This window comes from Hipposideros armiger, unplaced genomic scaffold (genome assembly GCF_001890085.2).
Source record: "Hipposideros armiger isolate ML-2016 unplaced genomic scaffold, ASM189008v1 scaffold_641, whole genome shotgun sequence".
NCBI classification, from domain to species: domain Eukaryota; kingdom Metazoa; phylum Chordata; class Mammalia; order Chiroptera; family Hipposideridae; genus Hipposideros; species Hipposideros armiger.
Genome location: NW_017731991.1, coordinates 534,099 through 557,668, shown reverse-complemented (window position 1 = coordinate 557,668; position 23,570 = coordinate 534,099). Strand labels below are relative to the sequence as shown.

General features: G+C 35.6%; 1 protein-coding gene across 2 annotated transcripts in view; it reads left to right on the top strand.

Moving 5' to 3' along the window:
* Positions 1 to 19,485, top strand: part of CISD2 (CDGSH iron sulfur domain 2) — a 43,850-nt gene extending 24,365 nt beyond the window's left edge. Inside the window, exons 1-3 of one of the 2 annotated variants that reach the window (XM_019625877.1) lie at positions 6,878 to 7,087; positions 16,275 to 16,489; positions 17,992 to 19,485. In XM_019625877.1, the coding sequence (XP_019481422.1) occupies positions 6,985 to 7,087; positions 16,275 to 16,489; positions 17,992 to 18,081 (408 nt within the window). In that variant the 5' untranslated portion in view covers positions 6,878 to 6,984 and the 3' untranslated portion in view covers positions 18,082 to 19,485. Of the gene's footprint in view, positions 1 to 6,877; positions 7,088 to 16,274; positions 16,490 to 17,991 lie in introns of those variants that run through there. The other variant, XM_019625876.1, reaches the window with a different exon arrangement.
* Positions 19,486 to 23,570: the final 4,085 nt, after the last annotated feature.

Here is a 23,570-nt window from a genome sequence, read left to right as displayed (position 1 = left end):
CTCGCTTTTTTCCCCCCACATATATGGATCTACTCCAGATATTAAGGTTTTAAATGACAGTCAAAATTTCATTTAGAAGGCAAAATTATAGAGATAATAAAAAAATCAGTGGTTGTCAGGGGTTTGCAGTAGAGGTGGTGGTGGGGGCAATGAAACTTTCTGTATATTATAATGCTGGATACATGACATTATGCATTTGCCAAAACCTACAGAACCTTAAAACACAGAGTGAACCCTAATATACCATGGACTTTAGCTAATAATAATATATCAATATTTGTTTGTAATGAATGTACCACACTAAAGCAAGATGTTAATAACAGGACAAACTCTGTGTGTGTGTGTGTGTGTGTGTGTGTGTGTGTGTGTGTGTGTGTGTGTGTGTATGTGTGTGTGTGTGTGTGTGTGTTATATGGGAACTCTGTATTTTCTGCCCAATTTTTCTGTAAACCTAGACTTGCTCTAAAAAAAAGTAAAGTCAATTTAAAAAACTTCATTCAGAAAAAATTCTTTTAAAATTTTGTACAGGATATTTTAGTATTGGTCAAATATCAGACAGGTTGTCGCTCTGGTCCAAGATAAAATGATTAGTACTAAGGTAGCAAACGAAATTAGTTTGAACTGATTTTTGCTAATTAGATTTGCTAATTCCTAAGAAAACTGCACATTAGAAAGTCTCAAGTGGAATTTAAAGTTTCTGATTTAAAGAAGCAATGTGTGAAAAATAGTATGTTAATCAGGAGCAGCAAACAACCAATATGCTTAAGAATTATGAGAACAAAAGGGAAATGTGGTTGAAAAGCTGTGAAGAGCCATAATTGATGTTTGTTTAAGTTAACATGACATGGGGGAACCAGAAAATTATCCATTCACGTTATACTTGGTGTTGTTTGTGTCCTTAAATTGTTTATTTCAAGGCTTTAATAACCTATATATTTTCTTAACAAATCAGCCATTAACAAAGTATTATTGGGTGCATTTAATCTGAAAAGCACTATTACATAAAAAATGCAGCTATATCTGTGTTTACAAGCCCAAAGGTAAAATAAAACAAAACATAATATAAAGCAACATATTATTAAATATCAAATTTATTCTGGGCACAACAGTGGTATCAAAAAGCATTAGTCCCATTCCTGTTTTTTTTTAATGCCATCAGCACTTGGTGTAGGCTAGTTCCATAAACTTCTGAGATAATTAAGAACCTGCCCTATTATTTTAATTATTATATATGAAAATTACAGTAAGCATGGAATTTCTAAGGCAAAAAGATAGCTTCTAAAAAAGATCTAGAGAATTAAGCTCTTTATTATGTATGTATGCATACATCGATGTATAGATTTACCTCTTAACTGTAATATTTTTCTTGTCAATGACAGCAAAAGTGGCCTCTCAATATACACTCACAGAATTATAGGATAGGAAGGTTTTTTCAAAGCTCACTCTATTCTACCACGTGTTTCTAGGAATTCTCTATTAGGTCATCCTATATACTGCTTGTTTTTAGTACCAAAAAGTGTTATGAAATATGATTTTAAAATAGCTTTGCCATGTTATTAATTTAGATACCAGTTGTTTCTCTAATTTTGCTTTTATTTCCAGTTTGCTGTGTGTCCTCTTAAAATTGTGGGTAAGGCAAGACAGTTAAAATGTGGTTCCTCAGAAACAAAGGGGAAGTATAATGTAAGAATGCTAAGCACCAAAATCAAAATATACTTTTTAATTAGTTTTGTTTAGCCCTTAAAAAATGTTTTAAGAAATAGATATAATAAAAATTCTTTTAAAAACTTTGCTAAGTCTCTCATGTAATAATCGTTAATTTAACCTCAAACTATAGCCCAGGAGGATGAGTCTCCTCTCAATTTGTTCAAACGTATTAGGTGTCCATTAATCTTGTCTTACTGTTCCAATCCATCAATCAGCAATACCTTTTACCACTCTCTTATTTTGGATTTTATTTTTTTTGTAAAATCACATGTCCTACTTCTTCTTCATTTACTCTTCATCTAGGTGGTTCATATCCTCCTTGAGCTTCTCGAGAAATGATTCATGGAATGTATATTTTCGAGACCTTTTAGGTTTAAAAATAACTTCATTCTAGCCTCACAATTGATTGCTAGCTTGGTCTGTATAGAATTCTAAATTAGAAGTAATTTTCCTTCAGAATTTTGAAGCATTTAAATTTTTTTTTCTCTCTATAAACTTGTACAATCTACTCTGTCTCTCTAATCATCATTTTTGTAGAGAAAGGGGAGGCAGGAGATACACAGAGAAAGAGCTCCAGAAATCTGCAAGGGGGTCCCCTTAAGCATTTATACTTACAGAAATCTTAATTAAATTCCCAAGACCCACCTGTTCTAGCAGTGACACTGCCCTATCATACTGACTGTGCAGCCCTTGAGCAACCATTGTGAAAAACAAAACAAGGGCAGCCATAATGAAAAAGATGTGTTGGTAGTGTGTAAAAAAATAATCATTATGACAATGATAAAAGATAACACTACTGTACATGCATATGTGCCAGGTTCTGTTTTTAAATGCTTTATATTAATTCACTGAATTAGTATATACAATATAACCTTAAGAGGTAGTATTAGCTACATTTTTATAGGTTATATAATTTACCCTGACAGAGCCAAACAGTGTAGCTCCAGAGTCTATGGTCTTAACCAGAAGATGGTAGTAGTTTTTTATTGTTATATTGTTTTTATTTATTTTTATTGAATTATAGTTGATATACAATATTACATTTAAAATTGAATTATAGTTTACATATAATAGTATTTATTGCTTGTAAATATCTTTTCTTGACAAAATACAAAGTTGGCAAACCTATGTTGATTTTCTCAATTAAAAAATGTACTGGTTGATGAAACCTAAAGCCTGGAAATCACTAGTTTATAGGGCCAGTAGACAGCAAGAAAACGGAAACTTGTGAGAAGGTAACTGAAGGAACCAAGTCTTGGAGGGTGAGCTCTAGAACACAGGGAGCAGTCAAACTTGAAGAACAGGACAGACACTAAGCAGAGGAGGAATTATAGATAGGTTTAGAGATGATGGTTAAGGAAACTTCTCTGTCAACTACAAATCAAGTCATCAGAGTTCAAAATAAGCCTGGTAGTAGGAATTAGAAGGTTTAATAAATAAATAATGTTCAACAGTGAAACTTTGGAGCAACTTTTGTAAACAATGGGAAAAATAATAAATCTAGGAATGGACTGACAGACTAGAAAAATAGAGATGTTTCAAAATTAAATATCTTGATGAAGTCAATGAATGAGTTTAGTGGGAGTAAAGGCATAGAAGGCATACAAACAAATGTATGAGGTGTGGTCAGAAGGTAGGATTTCTGAATTTAAGATCTCAAAACCTGAGTTAAAAACTCATTCATTGATAATGTTGAAAGTGATCCTGCTGATAATAACCATTCAGTAAGCACACTAAAAATAATATCTAGTCATAACAACCATTAATACCAGCATATTACTGAGGAAGATCTGAGGCCCTAATGAATTTTCAATAAAACTCAAGTTTTTTTCATAGATGTTAAGATGATTCTGAAATTCATATAGTAAAGGGCCTGGCATTCCCGAGATAATTTTGAAGAAAACAAGAGAATATTAACAGTTAATATTTAATGTCCAGCTGGGTATTAACAGTTATTATAAACCTGTAGAATTATGACAGTGTGATAATGTCAGAGGTCATACAAATTGACCAATGGAAAAGAAGAAACAATCCATGGTTGTGTGGAAACCTGATTTGAGACCAGTGACATTACAAACCATTAAAGAAGAGTTAAACGATTCAATAAATGCTGCAAGAACAATTGACTGTTTATATATAAAATAAATAGAATTAGATCTCTATCTTATGCACAAAATAGTAGGTTGATTAAAAACCTAGTATAAAGAATAAAAGTTTAAAACTTTTAGCAAAACTATAGATGAATATCTTTGTGCTTTTGTGGTAGAAAATGATTCTTAAACAAGACCTCCAAAGCACAAAGTATAAAGGAAAAGATGAATAAATCTGACTACATTCAAACTAAATTTCAATATATGAAAAGATGCCATAAACAAAGGTCAAAGAAAAGGTATAGACTGGAAGAAGATATATAGAGGTCATACAAATATAACCAGCCAGGTATTACTATCCAGAAAACAAATCAATGACAAAGATGAGCAAAGCAACAGAAAAATGGGCAAAGGTGCTCAGAAATATCCAGGAGGCATGTGGGATTTTAGTAGTACTAGAGAAATCTGGACTAGAAATAAAAATTTGGGCTATATCAATTTATTGGTCATATTTGAATTCATGGGACTAGATGAGTTTGTTTACAGAAGGGGAGCATGCAAAGAAGTTAGAGACTAGGCCTTCCTAGCTAGGACACAAAGGAGACAGATTACTGATCTTCATTCAAGTTTTAACACTATATAGTAACACCTTTAACTTTATTCATACATTGATTCTTTTGTCTGGTCTTTTCTGACTACTCAGTATCTTTATTTTATGTCTTTTAAAAATGGAGTCTAAATATAAGAATTAATGCTAATAAAACCAGATTTTGTTGGACACTACATCACAAGGTGGTTAGATAAGTCTATAACTTCTATTTAGGATGATATTATCTTCAGCACCTCTGTTTCACATACTACAAGAAGGCAGGGTTATGGAAATGAAATGCAAATTTAAAAATAGGAATAAAACAGGATATAAATTTTAAGTAAAGGGAATCTAAGAAAATATTCCCTATATGCACAATAAGATTTTTTTTTTTATTGGTGAGGATAGAAACTCTCCTTTTTATGCATTAGCATAGTTCAGGTAATGCATCACAAATACCTAATGTATGCATCCACATCTTCTCCAAATTAAAAAAAAAAGTTTCGTCCATCATCCATACAGACTTTCACTCACAATACTTCTACTTGGAAATAGCAAACCAGCTATCCATAGCCACGTAAACTACTCGGGAGAAGCCAGTCACAAAACTACATACTGTATAATTCCTTTTATACACAGCTCACGAACATGCAAAGTAAGACAGAACAATGGTGGTGGTTGGGGGGGGGGGCATGTGGTTACAAGGGGTACAAAGAAGCTCTCTGGGTGTTTGATATATTCTCTATATATTGATCTGGGTGGTGGTGACATCAAATTGAACATTTGGCATGAGCATTTTACTGTTTTCTCCCTCTTAACTGTGGTATGTATTTTTAAATTCCTTTGAAGTAAAACTTCTTAGAGGCCTTAAGAATCTCAAACAGCACAGCTTTTTTTGCTTTTGAAGACTGCAAAACTTCTAATGAAGAGACAATTATTTAGTGGCCTTCTCCAAGCTTTTCTTCCCCTAACGTGGCCGACTCCCAACCCATGCCTACCTCAACCATTTCTACATCCACAGAGATTAAAGATAATCACCAACAGAATAAACAGCCCAGAGGACAAGGATGTTTGAGATCATCATATTCAGGAAAAACAAGCTCCAGGTTCCTTCTCCACTATACCAAAAGTAAGCTCCCAAAAGGTAATTGACAGGAAATCCTAATGTAAACACCAACCTTTTAATTATCACTTTGTATATCACTTCTATATTGCTCAAGCTCATGAACACGTGGCTGTATTCTATAAATAGAAGAATTTCCATTGTGATGGTACTTTGACAATTTTGAACAGGATAAAATGAAAGATAATCAGTTTATCTAGACTCTAATTAGCTCTCTTACTGACAGTTATTACTGAAAATATTAAACAGTCCAGATAATAAAAAATTGCTTTAAAAAATTCCTTTCCTTGCTCACTTTAAAATGAAAATACCAAGAGAAAAATAATAAAACGTATGTATTACCACTGGCTGTTACATTATTAGCTCAGATAAAAGGAAAACTGGACCATGCGCGGGTTTGCTTGTCCTATACGAGTCTGTTGTTGGCAAGTGAAGTTGAGCACTGTAATGAGGCACTGAATTAAGATATCACACCACATACACAACATGCAATCAAGAAGGGCATTACTTCGGATATTTTACTTCGGCAAAAGTATGAAACAAAGTTATGTCAAGGGAGGTGTTTCAAGGGAGTGAAGCTGTCTCCTTACATTCTTCAATTTTTTAAAGATGCTAATAAAAATAACAAAAATGGAAAGATCTTCACGGATACTTTACATTGTAGCAAAAGCCCTGCAACAAAATATATAGGAAACGCTAAGGTTTTATATTCTTTAATACTTTCTTAGATTTAGTTAACCGAAAAAAGAACTGATCTGCAGAAAGGAACTGAAAATATCTAAGGATCTTGACTGTCTTGACTGAGGGGCAAAAACCTCAGGGCCTCGGAGCAGGGTTGCACTAAATTGCCGAGGGGCAGAGCCGTAAGCCGGCCCCTAGTTTAGATAAGCCTATTTTAACTTCTTTTTAGAAGACCTGACTTATAGGGATGAGGGATCGGAATTACGCACCGCGAGGCTAGAGGTGGAGGTCCTCTTAGGTGAGTATGTAACCCTCAGGCCAAGGCACCCAACCTCTGGGAAGAAGAGACCAAGGGCAGAGGGGCCGAAGTAAACAGAGACACCAGGAGGAACCCACTTTTGAAAGGCACTTTCCGGTCACAAAGCACTCTCACAGGCTTTATCTCATCGGACACAGTATCCTCTGCTGGCTTGCAGCGTCTACAGGAGTAAGACGACTAACGCGAAGGTCGGCTTCCAAATCCAAACCCAAAGAGGGCCCGCTATCCACCCGTTCCCGCAGCTCCAGAGCCTGCAGCCGCCCGCGCCCCCTAGGCGTCCCCCGACCGCGCACGTCACTCGCCCGCTGCCAATCGGCGCCGGGCAGGTCACCTCTCGTCCCGGGGCCCGCAGCCCCGCCCGCCGCCGGGACCGCACTCCAAGCGTCCACCGGTCGCCTCCGCTCTCGGCGCAGGCGTGGCAGCTCGTCTGGAGAGGGGCGGGGGCTTAGGAAAGAAAAGGACGCCGCCGGCAAGGATGGTGCTGGAGAGCGTGGCCCGCATCGTGAAGGTGCAGCTCCCCGCGTATCTTAAGCGGCTCCCAGTCCCCGAGAGCATTACCGGGTTCGCCCGGCTCACAGGTAATCCCCACCTTCAGCCAGTCCCCACCCTTGAGCGCTTCCCAAGGCGGGGGCGGGGTGGGGATAAGGTGGGGGGTCCCAAGCTTCCCGGGCCAGGGGGCGGAGCGGAGCCTGCCGAGTTGGCGCGTGACCCCGTGACCCTGCGCGCGGAGGACAGAGGGCGCGCGCCGGCGCAGCCGCGGTAGCGCTGTGTGATGCTGTCTCTCGGTAGTTGGCAATCCCGGGTGCTTGTCTTCGTCGTTATCCCTGGTGTCTTTCCGTGGATGGAGACCAGATTTTTCCAGAGAAGGTGCTGAGTTGGGGGCGGGTTCATCTCATCCATCTTCATCGCTCTCTGCAGTGTGCTTTTTTGTTTTAAAGCAGGATAAGTCATCGTCATCCAAGACGCTGTGTCTCAGGCAGTCTCAGTTCTCGGAGGGATTTTACCCACATTTGTGTGGGTGTGAGTGAGTGTGTGGGAGAGAAACACAGACATGCACATAATATGTGTATGGCAGTTTCATTTAGTAACAAAATAATCTCCATTCCCCTAGGGGAGAGCTGACCTCTCATGGGGGCATTTGAGGTCACCTCCATTACTATGAGCCTGGAGGCAGTTGAGCTAACTCGAGTTGGAGGAAGGATACATTAGCCAGGAAGTGTTCAAAGACTAGTATGATGGGCCAAATCTTAGAAAATGAAATTTAATGAATATATGTAACATTCTGTACTTAAGATCCCTCCTTTACAGGAAAAAGAGCCCACAGTTTAGGATTTCATATCTAAAGGATGAAAATTTCCACAGTGCAGTCAACGCTTGGAAAATTTTGTCGAGTTCTGAGCATTACGGTGTACGTGGGGTATTTGTAAACCAGACTCAGATTGATTACGATGGTGAGGAGGAAAAAACCCATATTGATTTAGCAAACATTGAACTCATGTCCTCTGTAGCAGAGAACATAGCATGAATTAAGATAATTTTGAGGAAAATAGGATTGCTAGGCTTGGAGCAGTCTGGAGATATATGGTAGCTGACTTAAAATACAGCATTTGAAAGGCTGACTGGAAGATTTATTTTGTATAGACCAAAAGGACTTAATTAGTGGAAGCTATTTGGAGATAGATTTAATTAGTGGAAGCTATTTGGAGATGGATTTCAGCTCCAGTACGAGGAAGTTTTGAAAATTTTTTTAAAGAAAACTTACCTCAAACAAATAGGGTGCCTTTGGAGATAGCCCCTCTCAGAGATTAAAAAAAAAAAAGGCAGTCTGGTGGGGATAGATTTAGATGGGAAAATGAGATGACTGTTCCAAATCTAGAGATTCTTTGAATTACGGACAGAGACAGTTGCTCTGTTGACAAATGGATTGTGAAATTTTAACATTTTAGATGTTAAAGCGTTTGGTAGAAAGCTCGTAACTGAATAGAAAGCATGATAACTGAATAAAAAACATTAAGAAACATCTAAACATCATAAGCCACATAAAAGTAACAAAATGAAAAACTGTTTCAAATCGAAGTCTCCTTTTAATCCTACCAGTTTATTCTGATAGAATTACAACAATTATGTAAAATTGACTTTTCCCCCCTTTATCATTTCTTTTACTTAAGTACTTTACATATTTTAATATAGTCCTCATCTTGTTCTAACAACTATATGATCTTATTTTAGATTAACATGACAATAGGCCTACCCATTCCCCTGCAGCTGGAAATTTGTAATGTTTATAATATTCAGTGACAAGTAGCCCTATACCAAAACCAATTATTATTTTTTTATCTTGAATTATACCCTTAGATGTATTCACTAAAATAATAATACCAGGTCAAAAGGATATGATCATGTTGTGACATTTGTTCCTGGTTGTCAGCTTACTTTTTAATAATTTAATAAATTAACTGCTGAATTTTTAGCAGTCAAGAAAAAATAAAATGTCCCCTTATTCCCACCCAATCCAATGTTATATTAGTTTTAATTTCCTGTAACTAGAGTGTGGTTGAAGCAGATTAGAAAGTATGATATTTGACTTAGTGGCTAGGAGAGTGTGGAAGTGTGTTTTTTTAACTGAAGATCCCTACTATCAACAAATATTTAATTCCTATTAAAGGCATTAAGTAAACAACCTAAACCGTTTCCCCCTTACATCAATAATATATAGTAACTTCGTCTTTAAAACTGTTAAATATTTAATGTGAGGACTGATTCTCAGAAATAATGACAACTCTGGTAAATAATAGTACATATTTAAGTCCCATTACAATGTGTCTACTATTTAGTTCTCATTGTATTGCTTATTTGTTCATGTTTGTAATAACTGCTTTATGAAAAAAATGAGAGTCTGTTTCACACTGGATAATGACAATGTAGCAGTTGCAGAATCTATTTTGAAGCACTATGGAAGAAAAACAACTAATTTCCACTCTGAATCTCCCCTTCCAAATAGATTTATAATACCTAATGACATTTGTTTCTCTTGAATGAGCTTACTTATAGAATCCATGCTTAGACTTTGTTGAAAGAAAGTTACCTGGCAGATAACTTTTCAGCAGCTGTTTAAAAAGTCTAGAAGACCAAAAAATATTTTCATTTTTTTATCTATGACAGACAAAAAAATTGACAGTTACACATTATTGCCTGCTTTTCCTTCCCTATTTAGCTCCAGCAATTTTTTTTTTAAACAGTTGACTCTCTCATGATGACTTTACAGTCTTAGTAAACACTTGGAGATCCTTAATTACTTTACTGTATGTACAATATTTACAGACAATCCTTATCTACTAGAAACAACTATCTTTAGGTCACGTTTTTGAGAGTGAGGCTTTTGAGATAATTTGTATGATTCCGACCTTTAGAAGTGTAGTGTGTTCTAATACTTTGACCTTTAAGAAAGCTTTCCCTGTCATATGAACTTTTAAAATAGAACAACAAAAAAAATCTTCCTATTCTAAAGTCAGAAAATCATTTACTTCTAGATTTAAAAGTTAGCTACGTAACTTTGAATGTAGTTCTTCCCCCACTTGAACTAGTTTGCTTCTTTGAAATGTAATGGTTTTGCTCTTAAAGACAACTAATATTTTCCCCAGAGAAACACAAACATGTCAGAGCTGACAGATTAGGGGCATTATCTCCTACTTTCAAGTGAGGAAACAAAATGTTGCCTAACTGGGCACCTTTTCAATGGATTGAATGTTGAGGCAAGTCAGTTCCATCTTTGACGTAACTGCAGCCAAAAATGCATCTCTTTCTTTCCCACCCCCTGATCTTCTCTCACACTTTTATCTTCAAATCGTGGCTTGCCTTCTAAAATCCTTGCTAGTTGAGGCACCTTCTTCCCTTAAGTGAAACAAAACTCTCCCTGAGGAAAGCACTTGCCCCCATAGCGCTCTCAGTGGTGTCTTTTTCTGCCCCTCCTTGTCTTTGTGGGATGAGGGAGCAGAGACAGTTGGCGTCTTTCAGGCTCTGCACAGCTACTTCCATATTGGAACTGTTTCACTCTCTTTAATGAAAACTATGCCTTTTACCATCTGTCAGTATACCTTTTTGCTGTTATCTGTTGAACTTTAGTCTCTCCGTTACATTTTTTAAGGATGTTGACACCTTATGTTTTTCCCTTTCATCTACAATACTGCACTTGCTTTTTCTGCTGAAAGCTGCCCTTATATTCTGTTTTGTTTTTTTAGTTAGAGGCCAGTACCATCATACATCCAGATAACGAACCCAGAAATCTGGGACTCATGAAGGATCTCCACTTCCTCCATTTACTTCATGCACCATACGTAATCAATCACCAAATGCTATTGATTTGACTACCTGAGTTAGTGGTTATTAAGTTTCAAGGTGAGTGAGGATGGATCACAGACCTACTCTGAGGGCCCAATGAAAGCTTTAGACTGTTTCCTCAGAAAATGCATGCACGCATGCGCATACACTGTTCTAGGGAGTGTTAGGGGATCCCTTTGTCCTCTTTTTGCTTTAATGGCCACTGCCTTAGTTTCAGCTCACAATTTTTTCTAGATTATTTCAGTGGATTTCTGGATTATTTCAGTGGATTTCTTGCTTCTTATCCTTCCACAACTAGCCCTCTCTGCTCTTCCTTATGTCTCTCCCCTGATCCATCTTCCATCTGATACCAGTGTGATTTTGTAAATGAACAATTCAGATATTCAGATATTTCATGGTTCCTTTTTATATCAGAGCTTTTCATAATCTGGCATCTGCTCACGTCTACAGCCCCCCACCTTTGTCATTATATCCCGGCAAAACCATAGCACTTAGTTTCCCAAACTTTTCATGTATGGCATATCTCTGTGCCTTCGCCTATGCTGTTTTTCTTGTGTGGAACATAGCTCCTCCCATCTGCCTAGAGACCCCCTCCTGTACTCTTGTTCATCTTTCCGAAACCTGTTTAGGTGTCAAACCCTCCCCATAAAATCTTTGCTCATTCCTGCAAAGAGGTAATCATTTCTTCCTCTATGTTGCTTATTTATGATTACACATACTACACAGTACTGGGATCCTTGATAGATCTGTATTCCATACTAGATGGAAAGTTCCTTCTTCTAAAATGTGTAGCCTATAAAAACAGGGACCTTATCTAATTATTAATATTAGCTTGTGTTCCCAGCACCTAGTGCAGTATTTGGAATGTGGTGGGTTACTTATATTGTGGAACAAATGAATGAATTATTGTTATTCCTATTTTACAGACCAAAGAAACCTGACTCCAAGTCTATGAAAATCTGGACTTATACAACAGATAAACTGTGACTTAGTTATGTATTTGAAATCCTGCTCTATGCCAGGCACTGTAGTAAGCACTGGGCACATAGAGGCAAATAAGACAGCTGCTGCACTTGCATTTAGCACGGTGTCTTCACATAGTAGGCACTTCATAATTATATAGTAAAAGAGTTGACAACAGATTCTTTAACAATAACAAATGGATCAGATTTCTTCATTTAGAAATATTTATTAAGCACTTAAATTGATGAAAGAACCCAGAAAGAGGGGAGTGGTGGAAATACACTAGATTTGTTTTAGATGGTGTTTACGGGTCTATATATTTCAAAATTCATCAAATTGAACACTTAATACAAAGCTCAGTAGGCTGAACTATAAGTTATGCCTCAATTTAAAATAAAGTAAATTCAGCCAAGCATTATTTAGGCACTTAGGATACAGTAGTGGCTCAGACAAATAAATCCCTGCTCTTATAAATCTTCTGTGATGATTGGGGTACATGGTAGGTGTGTATTGCCATTAAAATTCATATTTCCAAAGGATATGAAGGAATTGGGAAATGTTTCTAATATAATATTAGGAGAAAAAAGTAGGATGGAGAATGTATATACAATATGGTCTCAGTTTTGCTTTTTGTCTTTTTAAATATTTAAAGCATATATAGTTACATACCAAAAAACCAAAACAAAAGCAACAACAACACAGAATTATAACAAAGTGTTACGGACTCTTGACCGGGGGGGATTGAAAGTTATTTTTTATATTTTTCTAAGTTTTTAAAAATAATTTTTTATAAATTCTAAAACAACAAAAATAAAAAATATGCTGTACAAAATATATATCATATCTAACAGTAATAGTTTTTTCTTCACAGTATCTAAATATCTGTCATAGCCCAACATGTGTTGAATGGGTTCTTAGGAAATAGATTTTTTAAAGCTTCTTGTTTAATTTTTCTGTATTTCATATTTCTTCACTAAAAATCAGCCCCTTAGTAAATAAAATGATTTCTAATTGAGCTTTATAGGTTGTATTATTTTCCTTTATAAAGCTTTTCTGTAGTTAAATTGAAGTTGATTATTAAAAAGCATATGGTACTAAAATTGTTGTGTTATTACTTTGTTGTAGGAGATAATAGTACATATATATATGTGTGTGTGTATATATATATATATACACACACACACACACACACATATATATATATATATATGTATATATAAAATAAGAGAGAGAGAAAATAGTGTTTCACCAAGGAATTAAGTGTCAAAAGAGCAACATTTTCTGAAGTAGACTTTAAAGTAGTATTAATCCATCTATTTCCTGAGATTTGTGGCTTAGGATAGGAAATGCTAAACTTAAAAATATAAGTTAAGGTTTTCATCTTTACATTCTCATTCATCTACTTTTTCAGTTTGAGTCATTTAACCTCTTGTGACTTTATAGTTTTGTTATATACAGTATACTACTTAATGTTATTCTACATTCCACAAACATTTATTGAATACTATTTTAAGATTATACTGGCTATTGAGGCCAATAGTGATGTAATATATTAATTGCCTGATCCAGAAATAAGTGTAAATGAATAATTACAGTACAATGTGATGAGTGAGAAAAGAACTGACATTTATGCTGTACATTATTCATTCAGTAAGTCATTCATTAAACATTTCTGAGGTGTGTACTTTGTTCCAGAGAGTAGTGCATAGCTCCTTTTCTTACAGGCTTGCAGAAGAGACTTTATAAATAGATAACAGTAGTGTAATAAAAGAATTTTGAGGAAAGGGGGCTTGGAAGAATAGGAGGAGGTGATTAATTTTGCTTTGTGAAACCAAGAAAGATGTCTGGAGGAGGAAATATTTGACTCTAGTCTTAAAGGGTTTACACAAATAAGTCATAGATCAGAGGATAGAAAGGCATGACAGACAAAAGGAATTCCTTCTGCAAAAAGCACAGGAAGGCGGCTACTAGGTAAAACCTTTGGATGGCTTCAAGTACACTCGAGGTAGAATGTTTGTGGGAGCTGAAACTGTCACAGCCGCCCTGCCATGCTATAGAGTTAGTACTTTATAGAAACAGTGGTATGAGCAGCACCACCTAAAAAACTCTGTGATGATGGAAAAGTTCTCTGTGCTGTCAAATACAGCAGCCACTGTAGCAGTTGAGCTGCTATTGAGACTCCGGTGGCTGTTGGGCTGCTGAAATGTGACTCGTGTGTCTTAGAACCTGAATTTTGAGTTTTATTTAATTTTAATGTATTTAAACTCAAATAGCCACATCTGTGTTTTAATCATTTTTTACTTTCTACATTTTGACGCTGACATCTTGGGGGGTCTTGCTGGCCCAGGAGAACCTGCCCTTCCCAGGACTAACTAATTCCTAGAGATAATAAACAACTTGCTTGCGAGCTCACCTTTCATATGCAAATCAACCATTCCAAAACCTATAATCCAGCCAGCCTCCTTTATCTAACTCTCACCTGCCAACCAGGATTTTCACTGCCCTAAATCACTGTGGGCCAGGTATGAAACAACTAAGGACCACCCTATAGCTTTAGTTTAGAGCCCACTGAAAGTTTTCAAGCTATCCAATCCTAACCTATTTACCCTGCCTTACCTTGCCATTGCTGGAGACCACAATAAAGGCTTCTGCCCATGCGTTTCCTCTTACCTTCCTCCTGACCAACTCTGGTCTTTTCCCGTTGACCTGTATGGCATGGTGGTGTCCCCTCCTCCTGGGAACTGTAAGTCAAACTTTTCTTTCAAAGCAGTTTTCTCTGTGTCTGTCATCTTACAATATCTGATTAAAACAAAATCTTGGGCACAAACAAAACATTGTGGCTATTGGCTACTATATTGGACAGCACAGATCTATAGGTAGCCCCTGCCCCCAAGAAACTTCTTTTGTTATTCCCAGAACTTGAATTCATTTAAAGCATCTATTTGGAGTGTGTTCAGTTTGGTTATGAGACTGGAAAAGCCAGCATGACAGTTAAGATCCTTATCTTTACAAGCTTCATTCTGGTGACTACAAGATTATATCCCCCCAGATTTCTACCATATGGCATTGTCAAATTGTCAAAATATTTTTTCAAAAGAGTCACTACCAATCTCCAGAATCTCTTATTAAAAGCTAACATTTATTGTATATCTGTTCTGTGCCAGGCACTCTTATACTTGTAGGTGCTATAGATATATAAATGTTTCATTTAGAGTTCATAACAAACCTTTGACATGGTGTTGTATCAAAAATAGTTTCATTTTGGAAGAGTTGGTATTAAGCCAATCTTTCAGTAGTTGAAGAGAAAGAACAATTATGTCTGGAGAGTAGTTTTACCAAGAGAAGAACAGATAAAATTTTAAATCTGTTGGATTTGATTCCTGGTGATTTAGAACAAGCTGTGAACCTACTGTCCTGGACTAAAACTGCTTAAGTTAGTTTACCCACATGAAAAATGGGAATAATAATGGTGCCTACCAAATACAGTTGTTTAAGTTAATACAGTGTTAAATGAGATAATAGTTGCACTCTTACCATAGTCTATCATGAACATTTATTAGTATGCCTTTGTATATAATCTTCAGATTTTCTCTCTTTCTCGACTAAGCTCTTTCTTCACAATGCTTACTTAACAAGGTATCAGGGAGGCCCCCAGTGAAAGATGTCAAATGAGAACTCCTTAAGGACAGAAAGGATTGCCTACAGAGCCCAGCAGAGGCAGGACACCAGCCAAGCCGACATTTGATAAATGCATGTTGAAATGTTTATCTTGGTTTCCTGGTGTGTTTGTTTCTACAGGCATGGAGACCATTTCATTTATATCACTTACGTTCCTTATCCCCCAGGACAGTGCTGAGTACTTAAGAAGGCATTTAATGAACACTTACGGAATAAGATGTATCTAACAGTCAGAACATTCAGTCTGGGAAAATATCAATTCTTCAAAATATTAGCTTTGAACAACATGTGGGTGTTTCTTTAGGAATCACTGTGCCTTACCAAAAAATGTAAATTAAAGCATTAAAGACGTGTTCTCTCTGAAATTATAAATCAGTGGTAAAATATTTACAGATATTCTGTTGTATGGTTTTAGACATGGTGGAAATATTTTCTAAACCTATACAACATATCACATATTGAATTTTGTTTATAATTATGGTGATAATTCCTGAAATAAAAATAATGATAAACACAAATATACTTAATGAGGATACTGAGAGAGGATATTTGATATAGGACCTATTTCTGAAAATTTTGTTTTCCATTTCACAAGTCTCAAGTTAGCCCACAAATGAAACCAGGTGGTCCTAGGTATAGGTGGCTTGATAGTGTTAGTTATGGTTTTACAGATGAATAGTTGAGAAGTGAAAAGTAAAGAATAGACAAAAAATAATCTCAAAGATGAGATATGCTATTTGAGTTCTATTACAAGAGCACTGCAGACTAACAAATCTACATGTTTAGTTTCAGAATGGCTTCGGTTATTGCCTTTCCTTGGTGTGCTTGCACTACTTGGCTACCTTGCAGTTCGTCCATTCCTCCCAAAGAAAAAACAACAGAAGGATAGCTTGATTAATCTTAAAATACAAAAGGAAAATCCCAAAGTGGTGAATGAAATAAACATTGAAGATTTGTGCCATACTAAAGCAGCTTATTGTAGGTGTTGGCGTTCTAAGACGGTAAGATGTCCATTTGTACATACACTAAAATTTTGTGCAGTTAAATTGTTTTCCTTCTTAAATCCCCAGTTTTGAGGTTCTGTGAGATGAGAGATTTTTCCACAGTATTCAGTACTGAAAGTCTATATTCCTAAATTAAAGTTTGCATTTTATCATCAATACTACCTATGTTAGAAAAGTTTAGAACAGCAAGGAAAGTGATGTTTTCACCATGTTCAGCAGTTAGCTAGACTAACATGTAGTTTAAAATATACGTGTTGTGAGAGTGGCTGTAAGGTTTAGTGGAAAAGAATTTAAGCTTTGGAGTCTGAATAAATTGTGTTCAAAGCTGATGTCTATCATTCATGGTATGACTTTGGGCAAGTTACTTAATCTTTAATCTCTGATCTTCAGGGTTTTGTTTTGTTTTTTTAAATCTGATAATATACCAACATCACAGGCATTTTCTAGGATTTAGTGAGATGATATATGTACAGTGCCTTATAGTATGAGCAATAATTATGGATGATTTTTAATGTGGAAATTAAGGAGTTTGGAGTGATAAGTATTATAAGTAGTTGATGAGGTCTATTTTCTTCTATTACTTTGATCATAGGTTATTTGAGGTTTTAAGTGTAATAATGTTCATCACAGCATGTTTTGTAATAGCAAAATTTTAGAAACAATCTAGAATCTGATAATAGGGGAATGATTAATAAAAATAGTACAAATGATGGGATATTAGGAAGCTACTACAAATCATGTTTTTAAAGAATATTTAATGACTTGAAAGCATGATGTAATACCAGTAAGACAAGCATATTTCAGTATGATCCCATTTTGTTTTAAAATGGATACACAAGGGCCGGCTGAGTGGCTCAGTTGGTTAAGAGCTCGCTCAAGAGTTTGAGCTCTGAGCAACAGCGGTTCAAGTCCAGCCCGAGCTGAGCAGCCGCTGAGCTGCCAACAGGTAGCAGGATGGCTCAGCTAAAAAACAAAACAAAAAAAAATGGATACACATAGTAAATGCAGAGGAAAGATATACTAAAATCTTAATTATTATTACCTATGAGTGAATTTTTAAAAATATATTTTTAAGTTTTTTTCAAAAATGTTATAGTATGCATGACTATTATAGTAAGAAAACATTATAAAATAATATATTTTGAATTTAAATTACATTCTTTTAAAATTTAAATAAGGGAATAGGTGAGTTCAAATTTAGAGCTCCACAGAGAACAAGACTTTATTTTGATCCCCTTTTAAACCTATTTTATTGACTCATATGGAATCATACAAAGCTTCTTATTTAAAATCTATACCAAATAACAAATTAACTATTTAAAAGTTAGATTTGCTGTTGTAGTGGGATGTATCTTGGTTAGATGTGGAATATATCTATACTCAGGAAAGCTATTATTTTTTTTCAAAGTAATGTGCTTTCTTTATAAGAGCATTTCACAAATATTTCTACTTACTGAATCATTTAAAAAATAACACTTGTAATTCTTTTTCCTTTCTAGTTTCCTGCCTGTGATGGTTCACATAATAAACACAATGAATTAACAGGAGATAATGTGGGTCCACTAATACTGAAGAAGAAAGAAGTATAATAGTAATAAATTAGGATTGAATTCAGTTGTGTGCTGTAAAATCTTATAATATTTTTTCATTCTTTGTGTATAGAACTTTCAAATGGTGGTCTTAATTATTACTACTGGTTGAATAATTATTTCTGCCAATTTATTTTCTTGCTACACTACTGTTTATATTTGATACTTCATATCTTCAGTCATTTATATAGAAATTAAAGTGTGCAACCCTTTTCATTCTGACTTCAAAGAGTTAATGTATCTTCCTATAATAAAACCAACACTTCTGATTTTAATTAATTGAGAAAAATCTAAGTTTTTGGCCATGGGTCTAAAACTCTATTTGAATATCACTATCTATACTTAAAATTTTTCTCCCTACACTAGTAAAGATATTGTTTTTCAGTTCTCTCCTGTTTTGATCATTTGAAGTGATTTTTTTTTTTTTTTGGTCTTCAGTACTCCATTCTTTTTAGATCAGTAGGAAAATTATTGCTTTCAAGAATACTTGAGTTTTCAAAGAGATAAGCCCTTTGCTTTATAGAGATTGTTGACTAATAAATATAAGTATCCCAATTTCAGAAAAGATGGGAACTGGATATAAAAAGTTCCAACAAGGAACACTTATTTACATTGTAAAAGTTTTGTTTTCTTTGCAAAAGGCTTGTTTGTATCTGTTTATGGATGTCGTGTATATGTATGGTGAGCTGTTTTACTCAGTGACAGGGTGGGTGGGGTGGCAAGAACACTTACAGCTAAACTCATGAGCTGCTGCAATTTGAAGGTCAATTAGAAATAAAGCATATCTGAATTTATATTAAAATAATAGTTCAGTGGTCAAAATTGTGTTTATATGAATAGTTTCCTTTTTATAACAGTGTATACCAATAAAACCAAATACAAAAAGTTGCAAAATAAACTTACAAGAGAATATTTAAAACTTTTGTAACTTTTTATCCCCTGTTTAGTTTCATATTACAAACTATCCTTATATCTGTCTGTTAAAGGTGGAATCCAGTCGGTTCACGCTGTCTCCATTGTATTGGGTTGTCGGAAAAGTCATGATGCATTTTTGCAATTAAAAACAGAAAAAATACATTGTGACTTTTCCGACAACCCAATATATGAAGAAGGTACATGAGGCAGACATATGTAATTATTCTTCCAATCATAAAGCTAATAGTTATTGACCACTTATATATACCAGCCACTGCACTAAGCATGGTACCTGGATTTTTAATTTATTACATGTAATGTCAAGAGGTTCTGTTGTGGGATTTTTTTTTTTACTTTCTCTTGACCAACGGCAGTAATTTGAGTTAGAAATGTAGTTGTGGTTTTGAGAGGGTTATAAGGTGTATGTCCTAAATTGTTGCTTTTTCCTCTCCTCACCTGTGAGGAGGGACAAATATAACATTGCTCTCACTTTGGCTCTGGGTATTTTTTTCCTGAGACCCTTTTCTTCAACACCCTTAAGGGATTTTTCACTGTCTGATGAACCAATCATTTTTCCACAGTTGATCACAAGACTTTGGGAAAAATCCTCCTCACCAAAAGTTCAAATAGCTTGGTTGGTGGTCATGAAATGCTTTTCTTTAAAATCATTCACTGCAACTCACAGCAACATGTTTGCACACGTACTAGTGGTTCCCAGACTTAGATTTCACAGGAAGAGGGAAAATTTCCTAAAAATGTGGAGACTAAAATATAAAATGCTCAACTTTTAATGTTTTCAAGTAAGAACATTTAAAAAATAGAAAACTAATTACCTCATAAAAGGTAGTTTTCACACCCCAAAAGTAAAAAGATACTCTTAGAATAAAGTTTTCCCTCCACATTTTCAGTTGTTTAAATATGTTAAAAGAGTTCTGCTCAAATATTTTTCCCACCTGTGTAAATTTTTCAGAAGCCTGAGGCTGGTAGCAAGCTGTTGTTTTAATAACATTGTGCATTGTGATCATTTGCTGTCACTTCCTCTTGTAAATTCATAGAATTCCATCATGTCTTCTTTCAAAAATAGACATCTAATAAACAACTGTATCCAAATTAATACAACAGAAGATAACTTAGCTCTTGAAATAACGTATCTTGGGTTTTTAAAACCTTTCAGAGATAGCCCTGTTTTTACTGTGTCACATGATTGTGGAGGACTGATGCTTACCCAGGAAGTACTCAGTGCCTTACTCAGCAAATGAGCGACACTATTACTTAAATAGGTATGGAAAACTGGTGAGCAGGCTTCCAGTATTAATGATTCATTCATATGTACAATTAAGCAAGTTGTATTATGAAAAGCACATTACAATGCAGCTTTGAATTCAATGCCTCATGATGATTCAGTAAATTGCTTTTGTATTTTGTAACCTAATTTGTTCATAAGTTTATGTAAAGCTAATTAAGCCAGGTTCTCACCTATACAGTTCTATCTTCCTTATGTAGTCCTCCATTAGAAACATGCTGTGAGACTCTTTCTCTGCAAAGAGTTTTACTCTCTCAAAACTCTACTGTTCAACAGGGTTCTTAAATTATGGTGGATATTTTATTTACTACCTACCAGAAACATCTAATTGCTCCTCATTCATTTAGAATCCAGTTGTGACAGCATCACCAATCTGGAGAAGACCAGGAGAGACGGTACCAGTACACATGTACTTTATTCAGAAGTGAGTGCCTCAGGTGCCCATCTTCAGAGTCTGCTTATTACTTCACACATGATTCTAACAAGTTTGGTTATCTGATTTCTGCCCCTGAACAAACAAGTATCTACAGGGTCCTGCTAGAGGTAGAACAGCAGGAGGGAGAACCAAAAAAATAAATTTAATGTGAATATTGAAAGCACAGCAGCTTGAGACCATTTAATATAGAGTCCTGCACACCACAGTCCCTAATAGGATTACTGTGATCAAATTATACAAGTGTTGTTTGATGATGAATTTGAATCAAGGTAAGTACTGTGTTGGTATTTTAGAAGGTAGGATATATGTTGCATTTGGTGATACATACTGGTTCCACTTCAAATAGTTAAAAGCTTAGTGTTTAAGTGGTACATCCAGGTGGAAAATTTATGCAGAAAATAGCTTGACTCCTTCATATTTGGAGGCTTATTAGAAAGTTTTTCCATTCAACTGAAACATTTTCCAAGTTAAATGACTAATTCACTGCAAAATTTAATTTGTTAAAGTACAAGGAAAACTAAATAAAAGAATAGTGGTTTACACCACATAAATTGTGTTAGATGACCTCTTCCACCTTAGGGAGGATTAAAATCATATTTAAAACCATTCAGTGGCAGTTCTGTCACTGACTCACTGCCTTGCTGTCCACTGTTGTCCCTTTGTACCAGAGGCTGGATTGTAGAAGACTCCCACATTTATTTTAATTTTAATTTTTAATTTGTTTTAGCTATGCTGCATCATCTGAGGTTGTACTTTAGTTTGTCATAAAAGTCTTAACTGGAAGCTAACTTTATTTTACTATGTTCAGATAGTCAACTTTTTTTTATTAGTTTCAGGTGTACAAAACAATGCAATAGTTATCCTTTTCACCCCTCACAAAGTGACAACCTCCCTCCCCCAATAATCAACTACTTATCTTTTGCAGAAATCCAGTTTTGTAAAGACATGTATCAAGCATTATTTTAATATAAAAAGTAGACAGTCCATATTAATTATTAGGAATTTAATATTAGTTATGGTCTTGAAGGACATTGAAAACCCGTTCAGAGACACATTGCTATGTCTTTCAGTCGCAATTGACTCCCTAACTTTCCTGTGGTTTAAATGCTTGATTCTTCGTTTACAAAAAGAGTGTATCTGTAATTATTCTCGTAGAGCACTGTTGACAAATAGATCAGCCACAATGTTAACAAATTCTTGATCTCTTAATTATAAGGATGTAATTTTCCAAAATAATATAGAAAAGGGGAAAGGGTAATACATTGCATAATTACAGAAATGAACCCTGTACTATGAGAAAATAATGTCAACAAACCACTAAATTTTCATATTTCCTGGAATTTTCCATTAGCATCCATCATACATTCCTCAGCATTACTACACTAAAGATAGGAACCGTAACACCCACTGAACAAATTGAAGAAACTCAAAACTTAGAAATACACAGTTTTCAACTATATTGAATGCTGCCAAGAAGTGAAATAAGATGAAGATAGAAAAATGTTCACTTAAAAATGCATGCAACATTCTACATGGATGAAACTTTGTTAACCTAGGCCCCTCAAGATTCCTACAGATTAATTTTTTTTTTTTTTTTTTTTTTAGATTTTTTATTGGGGAATTGGGGGGATGGGAACAGTGCTGGGGAATTGGGGAAAGGGGAACAGACAAGTTGCTGTCGTTTTGTTCTTCAGTCTAGTTGTGGAGGACGTTGCTTCACTGGCCCAAGTTGGCACCATCATTGCGCTCTTCCCAGGTGAGGCAGATCAGTCGCCGGCTTCTGGACGGCCGCTCACTGCGGCTGTTGGCCGCTCACGCTGGCTGCTGGCCACACACGGTAGCCCATGGCAATCCACTGCCACAGGGGCTGCAGCCTACACCATTGCCAGCGACTCATGGCAGCCCAGCTCCAGGTTGAGCTGTTGTTCAGCATCTTAGCTGTGGAGGGCAGTGTCACTGGCCCTCACATGTGGGATCCGAACCGAGGCCCTCTGGCATCCCAAACGAGTTCTTAACCATCGCGCCACTCGGCCGGCCCCAGATTAATTCTTTACCACCCCTCCAAAACCAAACCAAACCAAACCAAAACAAAACTAGCAAACACAAAAATATATTACCTAAGGTTTGAGAGTCATTAGAACCAAAGAGTAAGATTTAGGCCTACAAAAGACTTTAGGTATCACACTGTTGGACGTAGACTAATAAGTATATGCAAAGTTTTTAAGAGATAAAAAATGGATTAAAATGAGTAAGGAATAAGACTCAAATGACTTAAAAAACTCATTAAAATTAAAAACCCAAAGAATGTGCTTAACAGCAGTTATATACAGCTGAAGAAAGACTATGGTAAAATAAAAGATAAGTCAGTTACCCAGAAAGCATCACAGATAAGAAAATGGAAAATATGTAAGAGGAGTTAATAGAAAATAGTTATAGAAGGTCTTTAGGTTGAACCAAGTGAGATTACCAAAATTGGATCAATTTTGATCTGTAAAATTACAATTTCATATGGGTCAGCTTAATATAAACATTCTAGAAAGAGAGAATGAGGGAAAGACAATGTAGGAAAACAAATAGCTAAGAACTTTGCAGAAATGGGATATGTAAATCCCTAGATCCCTATATCCAGAAAGTACAAGAAAGAAAGAGAAATAATTATACCTAGACACCTCATACTGAAACTACAGAACACCAAAGGAGAAGAGCTCAAAGCAACTAAAGAGAAAAGACAGATCACTTATATAAATGAATGAGTTTTAAGCAGACTTCTCAAATTGTTGTCAAGAATGAGGGCAAAGTAAGAAATTTTCAGAAAAAAATAGTTTTCTATCAACA